The sequence below is a fragment of the Gnatocerus cornutus genome, chromosome 4 (assembly GCF_029298725.1).
Source record: "Gnatocerus cornutus isolate USDA-ARS CGAHR chromosome 4, icGnaCorn1.1, whole genome shotgun sequence".
In the NCBI taxonomy this organism is placed as follows: domain Eukaryota; kingdom Metazoa; phylum Arthropoda; class Insecta; order Coleoptera; family Tenebrionidae; genus Gnatocerus; species Gnatocerus cornutus.
Window position 1 is genome coordinate 19,240,416 of NC_142236.1, and position 14,973 is coordinate 19,255,388.

The 14,973-nt window shown below is 33.0% G+C and overlaps 2 protein-coding genes across 2 annotated transcripts; both read left to right on the forward strand.

Moving 5' to 3' along the window:
* The first annotated feature begins 4,870 nt into the window (after positions 1 to 4,870).
* LOC148176582 (cytochrome P450 4g1-like) lies at positions 4,871 to 6,793 on the forward strand. Its single transcript, XM_088035143.1, has 6 exons — positions 4,871 to 5,042; positions 5,086 to 5,280; positions 5,972 to 6,144; positions 6,193 to 6,355; positions 6,404 to 6,583; positions 6,630 to 6,793. Exons 1-6 carry the CDS (start codon positions 4,871 to 4,873, stop codon positions 6,791 to 6,793), a joined length of 1,047 nt encoding a protein of 348 aa, XP_087891269.1.
* A 43-nt stretch (positions 6,794 to 6,836) lies between these two features.
* LOC148176583 (cytochrome P450 4g1-like) lies at positions 6,837 to 13,739 on the forward strand. The gene is made up of 11 exons (XM_088035144.1): positions 6,837 to 6,960; positions 7,009 to 7,257; positions 7,323 to 7,418; positions 12,404 to 12,472; positions 12,520 to 12,589; positions 12,651 to 12,777; positions 12,823 to 12,853; positions 12,902 to 13,074; positions 13,121 to 13,283; positions 13,332 to 13,511; positions 13,558 to 13,739. The coding sequence occupies exons 1-11, from the start codon at positions 6,837 to 6,839 to the stop codon at positions 13,722 to 13,724; spliced, it is 1,449 nt and encodes a 482-aa protein (XP_087891270.1). The 3' UTR covers positions 13,725 to 13,739.
* The last annotated feature ends 1,234 nt before the right edge of the window (positions 13,740 to 14,973 follow it).

The following is a 14,973-nucleotide window of genomic DNA, read 5'->3' on the forward strand; positions in this document are numbered from 1 at the left end:
TCAAAAACTGTACGGGCCTGAACATTGTGCGATACGACAATCAACTAAGATTTTGATAAAAAATTTCCCATTAAAAGGAAGTGCGAGCGTTGTGGGACACCTGTATAATCTTTGTTTGTTTTAAATAGATATTTCCATCAGTGGTGCTTTAAGTAAAAGGTTAAATGTGTTTTTTTATCATTAGAAAAAAATAAAAATGAATCAATTCGATTGCTTAAGGCTGCCACCTTGTTTAATTTTTGGTACCATTAGCTAAAATTTTATAAACACCAATCATTCAGAAAAATAACTTACAATGCCTAAAAACAGTATTTTGCATTTGTGTGTGACCTTGTGAAAATTGATAGAACTTGTTGCTGCTTAGACTAGCAATGCAATATATTTCATTTACTTTAAACCGCCATTTTCAAGATCTTAATACATTCAAAACTTGAGACTGTACAGGAATTTGACAAAATCTTATGTATTGTATTGTACTACGAAAGAACAATTTGATGACTGTGTATTGATAGCATTGGTGCTATCTCTAAATACTAGAACTAAAGATAGCCGATTAGGTTCTAATTAGTGACTGGTAGTATGTTTATATTAAAAAATTAATCGGTTAGGTCGCTTTTGACAGATCTGTGCGAATTTATTCATATCTTTATTTGTGACTTTTACCTTTGTAAATAGACTTGCCAAAACATCAATTTTTGGGGTCACTTTAACTCTGTATAGGTCGTACGAAAATTACATTTAGAATAAATAAGAAAAGAAATAGTATTGAAACTCATTGTTTGTTTGAGATGGAGGTCGTAGAAAAAATAGTGTACATGACTCGTTGGAAACGAAACGTTTCCTCGCTATCTCTTTAATAGAGAAGAATGTTAAAGCAGTTTAGCTTTATCTTGACCCACCATTAAAAAAATAAAAAATGTCAAAGTACGTAAGTTCAAGTAATGTCAATAAAAAAAGTCTTTTAAAAATGTCTTTCATTAACCTTATGCCTCCAATATCCTTTCAATATACAGGGTGTTAGGTAACGTTACGGCCATAGAAAAAAGGGTGATGGAGGCAGCCGTGAAAAGTAATGTTTCGAAATTTTTTTCGGGTTTTCTTGAACCGTTTAAGAGCTGGAAGGCTTTGAATGTGACCAATCAGGTAACAATTTGCATAAGGTTACAAAAATTTGAATCAGAGGAACATTTTTTGTTTGATGTCAAATTGACAGTTCTTATTTTTTATCAGTGGCGTACTTGTTTTATTTTTGTGGATATCACAAATCAAGTTCGTCAAAACGAAAATGTGTTGGGTACAATAAAGGAAACATTGTTGCGTTGTTTACAATTATGTGTTCAACAAGATAGTGGCCATTTTGAACATCTATTGTAGTGTTTCTTTATTGCCTGTTTTTTGAATAAAATTGCGTTATTGTTTTTCCCTTTTATTGACGCCACTGATTTAAAACTTCAAATGTGACGGGAAAGTGACAAATTATTCGTTTTGTCCGAAAGCTACTTGGATTTCTGCAAAATTGAAAAATTATTTGAAGCCATTCTATTGGTCAACATTAAAGCCTAGTAGCTTTTTAACTAAAACGAAAAAAATAAAATTAATTGCGGATTCCGAGACAGTTTGCCTTTCTTAATTTACCCATTAGGCTATGGCCGTAACGTTACCTAACACCCTGTATTTTCTGTAAGTCTGGTAAAAAAATTTTTACTTTACTTTTTTATGCATACATGTACAGGGCTAGTCACGAGAAGATTACTTCTGAAAATTATATTTCCGCAACCCAAAATACTAATATCCAAAACTACTCGATACTACCAGAGTTAGAAATCAAATGCTGAATCCACGATTGCTTTAGGGTGGACAATGTCACTTTGACATTATTTGTTAAAATTTCGTCTTCACTGTTAATTCCGCTCCATTAAAGCCCCATTAATTCGAACTACATCTATCAATCTACCCTATACTCAAATTGTAAGTGGTAGACCAATAATTTTTCTCGTTAATAAGCATAATATGTTAGGTTGAGTTGAGAAACCCGTCACAATGTCTTATTCAAATGATGAGAAAACAGACATGATTCTCATCTACATAGAGTGCCAAAAAAATGCTGTGGCTGCTGCGGACCTTTATCGAGAAAGATATCCACATCGAAATCATCCAGTCCCTCAAACTTTTAGAAAACTAGAAGTCACATTACGTCAAAATTGGCCTAAGGTGCAACGACACCGTGAAAGGATTGCTACTGGTCCAGATAATGAGATTGGGGTTTTTGAGGCAGTCGCTGAAGATCCCCATATCGGTCAAAATGCACTGGCCAGACAAATTGGCATTAGTCAATCGTCGGTAGGTCGTATTCTCCGTGCCAACAAGTTTCATCCATATCAGATGACGCTGGTACAAGAGCTAAAGCCAACCGATTTTCAGAAGAGAGTGCAGTTTTGCCATTTTATACAAAGAAAATTAAATGAATATCCTTATTTCCTCGATCAAATACTATTTAGTGATGAGGCCAGATTCAATAATAACGGACAAGTAAATCGCCACAACTGTCACTATTATGCCCAAGAAAATCCGCACTGGATTCGTGAAACACATTTTCAAAATGTATTCTCAGTTAATGTTTGGGCCGGCATTATAAATAATCACATCATTGGTCCCTACTTTTTTGATGGGTATTTTAATGGTGTAATGTATTTAAATTTTTTACAAACTCAGTTGCCTGAACTGTTGGAGGATCTTGATCTAAATACCCGAGGAAATTTGTGGCTGCAACAAGATGGGGCTCCTCCGCATTGCCATAGAATTGTCCGCGAATATTTAGATCAAAGGTTTAGAAATCGATCGATAGGTCGAGGGTCTGAGAATATGTAGCCACCTCGAAGTCCCGATTTGACACCATTAGATTTTTTTCTATGGGGGGTTATTAAGCAAAGGGTGTATGACACACCAATTTTAAATGTGGAAGATTTAAAAAACAGAATACGCCAGGAGTGCAGAGCTGTCACTCCACAAACACTGCAGCGCGTTAAACTATCTTTTTTAAACAGAATTAATACATGTCTTTTAGCCAATGGCCAACATTTTGAACAATTGTTATAGTTAATTATTACCTTTTTATGTGTGTTAGTTTGAATAAAATGTTGAACAAGTACTTGTAATTTTTAGAAATAATTCTTTCTTGACTATCAACCGCAGCATTGTAAAAAACAAGACGCGTTGGAAGCAAGGAACTGGGTTGTCCTTGAACACTCACGTAACCTCATTTTCTGTAATTGTCAAAGTGACACTGTCAAAGCGTAAGCATCGTGGATTCAGTATTTCATTTCTGATTCGGGTTGTATCAAGTGATTCAAGAAATTAGTATTTTGGGTTGCGGAAAAATCATTTTCAGAAGTAATCTTCTCGTGACTAACCCTGTATGTGAAATATGCGATATTTTAAGGGTCTACGAGCCTGCTCGAAAATTTCGTATTTGAAAAGAAGCAACTTTAACACCACCTTTGATCCAAAAATCCAAAAAGGATTACCGAGGATTTGGTAATGAGGGGATCATAAACTTTATGGCTACGGTCGCTTGACTTGCACATTTCCTGAGAAACCCAGCGGTTGGAACAATAAATTCGTGTTGAGCCAAAGATGAGAATTTCAGAATTTGAATTCTCTGGGTTTTAAGCCCGTTAAATTTTTGGTTCTAATAGGCAAAAATTTTACGGGCGTATTTTTTTTTCAATTAATGGAAAATGTATGTATAAAATCCGCAAATTTCCAGTTTCCATTATGGTAGAACGGTTTTTTTTTAATGAAAAATGTAATTTTCGTAAATATGGCCAAAATGTTTTCCTCACTGGTCACCCGGGAAATTTTAAAATTACTTATTATTTTATTATTTTTATTTGAGAAAAACGCATTTAATTTTTTTAAACCAAACCTTTTACGTGACACATGAGTTTTGGAGCCTTTTTTACTCTGTTGTTTTCTGTGATTTAAAAATTAACTCTTCATAATAATATTAATAATTCATCTCGCTAGTCAATACTTCCCTCTTTATTGCTATTGTAGAAACTGATGTAGTTGATGGCATTGTAGTTTGCCACTTGCGTCTACTGAACCCAGCCTGTCTCCCTGAGTCTAGCCGCACCATTCGTGTTGTTGCAAATCACGTAACATTTGTAGTCTTTTTGAGAAACAGTTGCTGAATTCGTTGCCATAAGCGTCGAATAACGGGTTATCTGAGGGGATTTTGCCTCATTCGAGTATCGAACTTATTTTTGAAGAATCATTGTCTACAGCGGTGTCTGATATTAGTGTTAAAATCTTTGCACAAAAGTTGGGTACATTCTGTATAAAACTCGTTTATAAAGTTATTATGATACTCACCTTTATAAAACCTGCAGCGTTTTATAAACTTAGAATCGTCCCTTAAAATGTGCCTTATGAAACTCAGTGTTTTAATATACTTTTATGTATTTGCACCTGCATTTTAATTATTTTGGTACACTTGCTTAACTAATATGATGACGTTAAGACGTAGACGAGCAAAAAAAAATTAATTAGCAACTTATTTAGCAAATTATTGTTGAAAATAAATTGAATGGTGTTATGCAACAAAAACCCAACCTTCTCAATTTTTAAAATAAATATGTATGCCTTTTCGCCTTAATCAGAGTAAAAGTGTCAGACTCATCCGGAGCAAATAGATTAAATAAGGTGCTGCATCAGTCTTATTGTAATTCTTTTCTATAAAATCAGTAAAATTGAAGTTTGAATGTTTATTATCTTTGTTTTTAGACGATCGTACCTGTTGTCTTTGTTACGTAACACTATTCAATTATAAACATGTACCACATTTTAGTTTTCTTTATTAGTTCTTAAAATGAACGAAATCAATCAGTCAATTTTATTCTGGATCATCATTACTTTGTGTCTATATAGCCTAAAACTTCTTTGGACACGGCGATGGCTTTACTATTATTCCTGGGTCCTACCGGGACCTCTTTCATTGCCTTTTATTGGAAGTCCCGTTCTTCTGTTCCCCGGAGAGAAAGGTAACTTTTAAAAGCTAAATTGCAGTAATAAGCTTTTTTCTAGGACCTCTAGAAGTGATGTTCAAATTGTCGGACCGATACCGCTCAGTCTTTAGAGTTTGGATTGGACCCCAAATGAACATCTTTACCATAAAAGCGAACGAAGCGGAGTATTTACTTAATAATTGTCTGCATAAAGAAAATATTCTAATTTATGAATACATTGACAGTTTTTTAACTTCGTTATTAACAATAACCTGTAATTTGAGCTTCTCTTAGAATAGTTTCTAATGGTAAGTTTTTAGTCCATAAATGGCAACAACGCAGAAAGAACTTAAGTCGAAGTTTTAACCAAAAAATCTTAAATTCGTACTTTGAAAATCAAGTAAAAGTGGTTAATAAAATGACGGAGGAATTGGAATTCCGGTGTGAAAAATCAAACGATTTATTTTTCCCTCTTTGGGCCACATCGCTCGATATGATTTATGGTAACAATTTTCAATATTTCGGTACAGTTTGGTTATATTTTTACTTAGAAACGATCGGAGCCGTGGATGTGGCAACACTCTCAGAAGAAAATGCAAAGTTTGTACCATTTATTGCCAGGTAAAAAGTCTTGAAAAGTAAAATCCTATATATTCTGGAATCAGTTTGGTTTCAAGTTGATAACTCTAGCTACTGTTGTTGTAGAATCGAAGAACTATTAGTCCAACGTTTACTCAATCCTCTGTATTATTTTAATTGTATTTGGAAATTGAGCTCAAAATCAAAACATCTGAATTATACAAAGAATCTTTTCAAGCTTCGGATAAGAGAAGTATGTGAGGAATACGAGGGATAATCGATCAAGTTCTTCTTTTAGGTAATACGACGTCGTCTGATATCTTCTTCTGTTTCAACAGGTTTTTATTTTCAGTCTTAAGAAGATCAATTCTTAAACTGTGTTTTAGGTGAAACTAAAGAGTACTTAAAAAATGACTTTATCGGTCGTGCCTTAAATGGAAATTACAACACAGAGGAACTTGAAGACGAAGTTCTATTTTTTTTTATTGCAGGAAGCGAAACTTCAGCTCTTGTCGTAGGAAATGTTCTTTTAGTTCTAAGCATTTATCCAGAAGTTCAGGTTTGTACAGTTTTCTTTAGTACCTATTAGCTCTGTTTTTGCGTTCAGATGAAATTGTACGAAGAACAGAAGACCATTTTGAGCGACAGAAAACTCACTCTAGAGGACCTTAACAATTTAGACTACTTGGAACGAGTTATTAAGGAAACCATGAGACTCCTTCCTCCACTTCCATTCGTAGCGCGCTACATAGACAAAACTGTATCAATCGGTAAACTGTTTAATTTTATTAACGAAGAAGAAATTCAAACTGTTTGAGATGGTCAAGTTTATCCAGAAGGAAGTGCTGCAGTTATTTCAGTCAGGGATATTCACAGAAATCCAGAATACTGGGTCGATCCTTCCAAATTTGATCCAGACAGGTTTTTGCCAGAAGAGGTTCAAAAGAGACCACGATGTGCATATTTGCCGTTTAGTTTCGGTCCTAGAAACTGCATTGGTAACGATATGAAGTGTTAAAATTTGTCTTGAAAAAGTCGTTGCAGGTTTGAAATATACGATGATGAGCACTAAAATTCTGTTGTCAAAAATAATTCACAATTTTGAAGTACTTCCAGGTCAGTACAAGTCGTTGAGTGAAATTGAGATGGTTTTTCATGTCATTGAGAAACCTAAGAATGGCTACCGGATTTTGTTGAGAAGAAGATAAATCATTCCTTAAATTGTATTATCATGTTTGAATTTAATAAATGATGGTGATGGGTAAAATTTCTTTTGTTCCAAAAACTGGAATTCTAGATGAAAAAATTGCGACCATACTAAAGGTACAATTCACACCATTGCAGAATCCCTTCGATTCGAGTTCCAGTTATGAAGGTAAAATAATAAATTTGTTGAAACGTGAAATTTTAGGATGTGTTTCAGATGCTATACGTCGCAATCGAATTCTACCTATACAATGTGAACAGCAAGAAGCCGGTTCGGAGTTAGAAAAGGATATGATGGATTCAAGACCCAATTGTTTTCAAACAGAAACAAACAACTATGGTACTGATGAAGATAAGATTTATTTATTTATTTTCACATTTACCAAACATTGTTATTCAGAACAAAGCATCCAAACTCTGGAACAATTCGAGGATACACCAATGAATCTATCGCCACCAATTAATGGTAATTAAAAAGGTTACGAATAAAATATGTAAAAGACTAATAATAAAACTATGTTGTATTTACAGATAATGTGGAATATCAGACGGTTGAAAACCATAGTAATTTCTTGTGTCATGATTCGCCTATTAGTACTAAGGTTGAAAACACCCCAGCTCGGCAACGTACTTCAAAAATGTCTGAAAAGAAGAAATGCATCAACATTCTCACAAACCGTTTAATAAAAAGAAAAAATTTCAAGGATCAGAAGAATGACGAATTAATTGCGAAAAAAAAAAATTTAGACCTAGAAGAAAAAGTTAAATTGAAACAACTAGAAATATTAAACGAACAGTTTGATCATAATGTGAAGATTTTTGAAATGGAATTAGCAATTAAGAGAAAACAGTTGGAACAAAATGATGTAAAATAAGTTGATACAATTTTAATAGATATACAGGCCTATTCACGTAACTGCACGACCTGAAATATCAAAAAATGCAACCAACAATACATTTCCAGTGTTGACTTGGGTTTTCTAAATTAAAATTTCAAAAATACAATCAAAGATGCTTTATATCAACCAGTGGTGTCATAAAGATTCGTCAATTTTTGCAAACTAAACTTAATACTTCTAGTTATCATAGTCTTCGCGAAAATGTATTCTAACGACGAAAAAACTGACATGATGATGCTGTAGCGGCTGCAGATTCATATGCACAAAGATATCCTGACCGTACTGCACACCCAACAGACAAAATTTTCCGAAAATTGGAAAAAGATTTAAGAGAAAACTGGCCCCAACAGAAACGAGTTAGAACTAGAACAGCCACAGGTATGAAGAATGAAGTTGCAGTTCTTCAAGATGTTACAGAAAATCCGCACGTCAGTCAAAATTTTGTGGCACGTCAAGTTGAAACCAGTCTGTCTTCAGTTTCAAGAATTATTTTCGCTAACAAATTTGAATCTATACCATTATATCATGTAGGTTTAAGAGCTGTAGAAAACCTGGAAGATTTAAAAGGAAAGATTACGGCAGCCTGTAGATCGGTAACACCAGAAATTTTGGAACGTGTGCGGCGATGTTTTATGAATAGAATGCAGCATTTTCAACACTTGTTACGATGATTTGTTTCCAATTTTTGTTAAATTTGTTAGTGTTACATACATTTGACTTCCAGTTTTGTTATCTTAATAAATCGTTGAACAATAAATGTCAGTGTGATGATTTTTTTTAAATGTCAAGCATCAACCATGCGATTTTATATATTTCAATTTACTAAAAGCGATGGTTGCTTTGAAAATGTATAATGGGTTGCATTTTTTGAAATTACAGGTCGTACAGTTATGTAAATAGCCCTGTATTATCATAATGTATTGTTTTTTTTATTTAACAATGTGTTATTCACCTAAAAACTGTATTGATTAGCCCTCTTCTTTTTGCATTACCACCTGCATTATCAGCGACATTTATCTCTTGTTCAACTTGTTCATTGAGTTCTATACCCTCAAAATCATGAGGTTCATTTTGGTATACTGCGATGTTGTGCAAAACAGCTGTGGCAATTATTATTGATAACGTAGTTTCAAGTTTTGTTCGCAAACCTAAGCTCAAACAAGCAAAGCGTCTTTTCCAAACACCAAAACAGCGTTCGATACAATTTCGCGTTTGAATATGAGCTGTGTTGTAATTGTGTTCCTATGGTGTAGTTGGATTTAACACAGGAGTCAGCAAAAATTCTGTGCATGCATAGGCGCTATCACTTAATAAGAAACCAGGTAAGAATTCTCTGTTTTCACTTCTGGCACATAAAAGTGATGCATTCCACATTGTACTGTCATGTGTAGATCCAGGCCATCTGGCATCTATATCCCGTAATCAAGTTAAAAAATCATATGAATAATGTATTACTGGTTACATTTAAAGTTAAAGTCTATTATAAATAGCAAACCTGAAACAGTTTAGTGTGCTTTCAATGTGTTGTTATTGCAAAATTTTATTGTAGTTGTAATTCAAATGAAACAAAAAAATGCAGACCTACGTTCCCATTATTTTATATCTCAAAGACAACTAGAATTTTTTAAATCATATAATTATTGCCCATGGTTTCTATTGCAGCAAACATTTTTTTGCCGCTAGAACTAGACTTATTCAAGGAGACTTGACTCTTATTATTATGTTATTAATGGTTAAATGTTGGAATAATTTATTGAGAAATATAGGAAGGTAACTAAGTAACGTGTTGCAAGTAAACTTTGCCAAAATCCAAAATCAAACAGTAAAACTAAATTTGTGTTTAAAAAAAATCCACAAAATCCTTCAAAGATACAAAATGGTCCACGATGAGTTTTTAATGTGATAAAAACGCGTTTGTCCTTAAATCTTCTTAAAATTGAAAATAAAAACTGGAAAATTTCTAATATATGCAGTTATTACGAAAATGATTTAAATTGCTAACTATTTTTACATAAACGTATATTTTTCATATTTCCCCTTTTTTTCTCAATAGTATTTAATTTAATTTAAAACACCTGTATAACTAATTATGCGGCCGTAATTACGTCGATTAGCATAAACTGGAAATAAGTATAAGTTTGTTTACCAAGTTATAATGGGCCCGTTTAGCATATTTCAAATTAATAAAAAAAACTGTATGTTCCGATAGCAAAAGGTAATCTAAAGGCCTCCTGAAATTTTAAAAACCATTCATCAATTAGATCCAGAGTTATACGGCTGTGAATTTTGAAAGTTCTGAATATGTCGTGTGACGTCACACCACGGTTGCTTCAGCGCGGACAGTGGGCAATTCGCATGGTTCTGGGTAAACGAAAATCATAGCACCTAAACGGCTTAAGATAATTGGTAGAAATTTTTAGAGTTAATGTTTTTTAACTTGCTTTATTTAATTATGCAAAAAAAATATTTTTATCTTAAAGTATAAGAACAAAAATAAATAAAAATACAAATACAATTTTTGTAACTTTGTAATTTTTTGTAATTTTCTTAATTTCTTATCAAAAATTCTCTAAAAAACATTAAAAAAATAGTTAATCTGTATACGGAATGGTCCAACGTGATTTTCTCAAAAACTACAAATGATGGGAATTTGAAATTTTGGGTATAAAAATATGCCTATAAAACTAATCGAGTGAGAGTATCCATATTTTGGGAATACACGCACAGTGAGGCGGCGGCGGAAAAAATTTAACATTTTATGAATTATAAAATTGCGGTATAATAAACACCGATTTTTGGATTTTCTATGTCTAAAGTTGAGAAACCGTAAATCTGTCACTAAATTTTGTCACTCAGGAATTTGTTTTTAAAATTATTTACCAAAATCTATATTTGATATATGCCATTTAGTATACCCAATACATGTATACATTGATTTATAAAATATTTTTATTTATTTCACTATAAATCCTCATTCTTTCATGATTGTCGTTTTTTTTTGACCTACAAAAAAGCTCCGGTTTCCTTCGTTTTTGGACTAATCAATTCCTGTTCTAAATAATACTATGTACAAATCGTCGAATTTAGGATGAAGATTATGGAAAAAACAGTATCATAGGAGCAAAGTTTGGAGCCTGCAAGTTCATTTCCTCAACTTTCATAAATTCGGCAGCGTGCTGATATGACATTATCACTTTTTATACAAGCTCGTCTGATCAAATACCGGTATGAAGTCATCCGAAACGGTGCTAAAAATATTGGATGCCCGATATTTCCGAGCTACAAGAAAATTATATTGCCGAAAAAAAGTGCTATTTTTGTAATGCACTATCACAGATACTTGGGCAAGTTTGAAACAAAAATGATAGAAGTATTATGTAATGTACCTATGTACTTATTTACGACTTCACCTGTGCCGTTAAGAATGACTAAAGTTTTTTCAATTGTGGCCAGACTACGTCTTTTTTGAAAAGCTTTTTGAAGCTTTGACCTATGTGTTGCATATCTGCATTTTTGACAGTCAAATATTATGTGGTAAAACGCCGGGTTTCATTATGATTTTACCACTTTTCGTTTTTAAGAACATATAATTTTCAATATCTTCTTCTGACTGCATTAAGAAAATGTGACAATAGTCTACTACCTTTATTTGAAACAAAATCACTTTGCCGCATAGCTCGTTAACAAGTTATTCTTGTTTTTTCATTTTGAAGAAGACTGATAAATTGTGTAGCAGGTGCTATTACCGATGTGTTTCTAGTTACATTGGGAAACTACATATCTTTCGTATGGCATTTTTTAAATTCACAATATAATGCAAAATACGCTAGGCTCTCGGATATTTAAAACAACAGTAATTTGGAATCAGTAATACTGAAATGTCTCAAATCTGACATCAGCATGGAGTGCGCCGAGTACCGTGGTGTGACGTCACGGCTAGCCACGCCCCGTTTCCCAAATCTACACTTTTGGGATTTTTTTTAAGGGTGAAAGAATTGCTGAAAAAATTTAATTTTTTGAGAATCGGTTATTTACGCAAAGTACTTTCAAATTATGAAATAAAAAAAAAACGCTGAACGGGCCCATTGAAATTACGTTATAAATACGGACTACATTCTGGTTTTCTTTACTAGTTCTAAAAATGAATGAAATCATTTCGTCAATTTTATTGTGGATTCTTATTTCTCTGTCTGTCTTTTGCGTAAAACTTCTTTGGACACGGCGATGGCTTTACTACTATTCATGGGTTTTACCAGGACCTCTTTCATTGCCTTTTATTGGAAGTCCCGTTCTTGTGTTCCCCGGAAATAAAGGTAACTTTGGTGTGAACTAAATTGCAGTAAAAATTTCTTTTTAAGGACCTCTTGAAGTGATATTCAAATTGTCGGACCGATATCGCTCAGTCTTCAGACTTTGGATTGGGCCCCAATTGAACATCTTTACCATAAAAGCAAACGAAGCGGAGTATTTACTTAATAATTGTCTGCATAAAGAAAATATTCTATTTTATCAATACTTTGATGATTTGGTAACTTCATTATTAACAACAAATTGTAATTTGAACTTCTCTTGAGACAATTTCTGATGGTAAGTTTTCAGTCCATAAATGGCAACCACGCAGGAAAAACTTGAATCCGAGTTTTAATCAAAAAATCTTAAATTCGTACTTTGAGAGTGAAGTGAAAGTGGCCAATAAAATGGCGAAGGAATAAGAACTTCAATGTGGAAAATCAAACGATTTATTTTTTTTTCTTTGGACCACCACGCTCGATCTGATTTTTGGTAACAATTGCCAATATTTAGGTGCAATTTAATTATTTTTTACTTAGAAACGATTGGAGCTGCAGATGTGGCTACACTCCCAGTCAAAAATGCAAAGTTTCTACCAATTATTGTTAGGTGAACAAATCCTTTATACTCAGAAATCAGTCTGAAGCTGATGACTCTACTGTTGTTGTAGGTGTGAAGAAGTATTTATCGAGCGCTTATTTAATGTTCTGTATTATTTTGATTTGTTTTGGAAAATTAGCTTGAAATCCAATAATATAACGCATGTGAAGAATCTCGCCAAACCTCAGATCAGAGAAGTATGTGTGGAATCCGAGAAGTAATCACTCAAGTTTTTCTTTCAGGTAATTCGACAACGTCAGATATCTTCTGCAGGTCTGTGTGGTGAGTTTTCTGAAGATCAATTTTTTAACTAATTTTTAGATAAAACTGAGGATTATTTAAAAAATGACTTTATCGGTCGTGTTTTGAAAGGCGATTACAATACTGAGGAACTTGAAGACGAAGTCACATTTCTCTTTGGTGCTGGAAGCGAAACTTCAGCTCTTGTCATAGCAAATGTCCTTTTAGTTCTGAGCATTTATCCAGAAGTTCAGGTTTGGACAGTTCTTTTTAGTGGTTATTTGCTCATTTTGCTTCCAGACAAAACTGTACGAAGAGCAAAAGACTGTTTTGAACGACAGAGAACTCACTCTCGAGGACCTCAACAACTTAGATTACTTGGAACGAGTTATTAAAGAAACCATAAGACTCTTGCCTCCAGTTCCATTCATATCGCGCTACGTAAACAAAACTGTATCAATAGGTAAACTGTTCAATTTGATCAACAAAGAATAGATTCGAACGATTTTAGATGGTCAAGTTTATCCAGAAGGAAGCGCTGCAGTCATTTCAGTCCGCGACATTCACAGAAATCCAGAATACTGGTCTGATCCTTCCAGATTTGATCCAGACAGATTTTTACCAGAAGAAGTTCAAAAGAGACCACGATGTGCCTATTTGCCTTTTAGTGTCGGACCTAGAAACTGCATTGGTACCAATATTAAATGTTAAAATTCGCCTTGAAGGAGTTGTTGCAGGTTTGAAATATGCGATGATGAGCACTAAAGTTTTGTTGGCAAAAATAATACAAAATTTCGAAGTTCTTCCAGGTCAGTACAAGTCGTTGGATGAAATTGAAATGGTTTTTCATGTTATTCAGAAACCTCTAAATGGTTACCGAATCTTGTTAAGAAAATGGTATTGACAAATTTGAATATAATAATAATAAATTATGGTGGTGATCATAAGCTCATTTCCTATTTTGACATTGGTTAAAAAACATAAGACTAATGAGAATTTTCTAGAAACAATTTGATGGTACAAAAATTTCTGAATTTAAACAGTATTGATCAAAAAAATCCAAAGATTTCGAATCTAAGTCATTTAGATAAAAAGGTTATTCGTCTAAAAAAGACGAAAATTTCGAATTTGATACTTAGCCATATTAAAAGAAAAGAATTCTTGTAAATCAAAAAACTTTTTAATTTGTATAATATATTCATTCAAAATGTAAGAAAAATATACACACATACAGCGCGATGCAAATAACTTAACTAGTTTAACTTTTGTATTTTCAAAAAATATAAACTAAAAATTTCATTTTGGCTACAAAACCACTTGTCACTGGAGTCCAGGTCAAGGTTAATAATGCATGCAGACTTTACACGTGTTTACTATTTTGTTATTAATAAAGCAAATGTTGGAAAAACCTGTATAATTTAATTTTTTTATTAATTGAACATTTTTTAAGATGTTTTTATGAATTTTTAAATAATATCCTCATTTTTACTTATACCGGGTGATAAAAAATAAAATCCAACATAACTAATTCAAATTCTTTTTAAGCTACTTATGTGTTCAATCTTCGATGAACAATAGTATAATTTATAATTTTTCAATAATTTAATTTTTTTTGTGAAAGTCAATGTTAACGTAAATTTAATTTTTATCTGAAATAAGTCAATGTAAAAAGATTCTATTACGACATTTCCTGTTAAGAAGTTCAATCACTAAATGAAATTGCAAGTTATAAAGGATCAAAGGCATCAACAGGAAAAGAATCAGCAAATTCTCCAAAGCCGTCAGCGACAACCAAACAATCAAACCGTCAGCAATCATCAATAGCGCATTAGCTTTAGCTTTAGATTCATCAATTTTTAGAGTCACTGGTTAGTTATTAATTATTATTATGTATATATTTGAGTAAATTTAGAAAAATAGAGCGTATTAATAATCAAGTGGTTACGCTGTCACTCTGCCCAACCACAGAAGTAGATAATTAAATACATGCCCTTCATGGTATAATGAAATCTAAGGTATGATATTGCGCATCTACGGAGTGGGGAGTGACGTCACTCGGAGAGTACTTAGGCTGCATCGTTAGTTCGGATGTAAGGCACGTGTTTGTCTTATTGGAATCTGTATTTATCCTGTTACCAGCTTTTCACGATTTT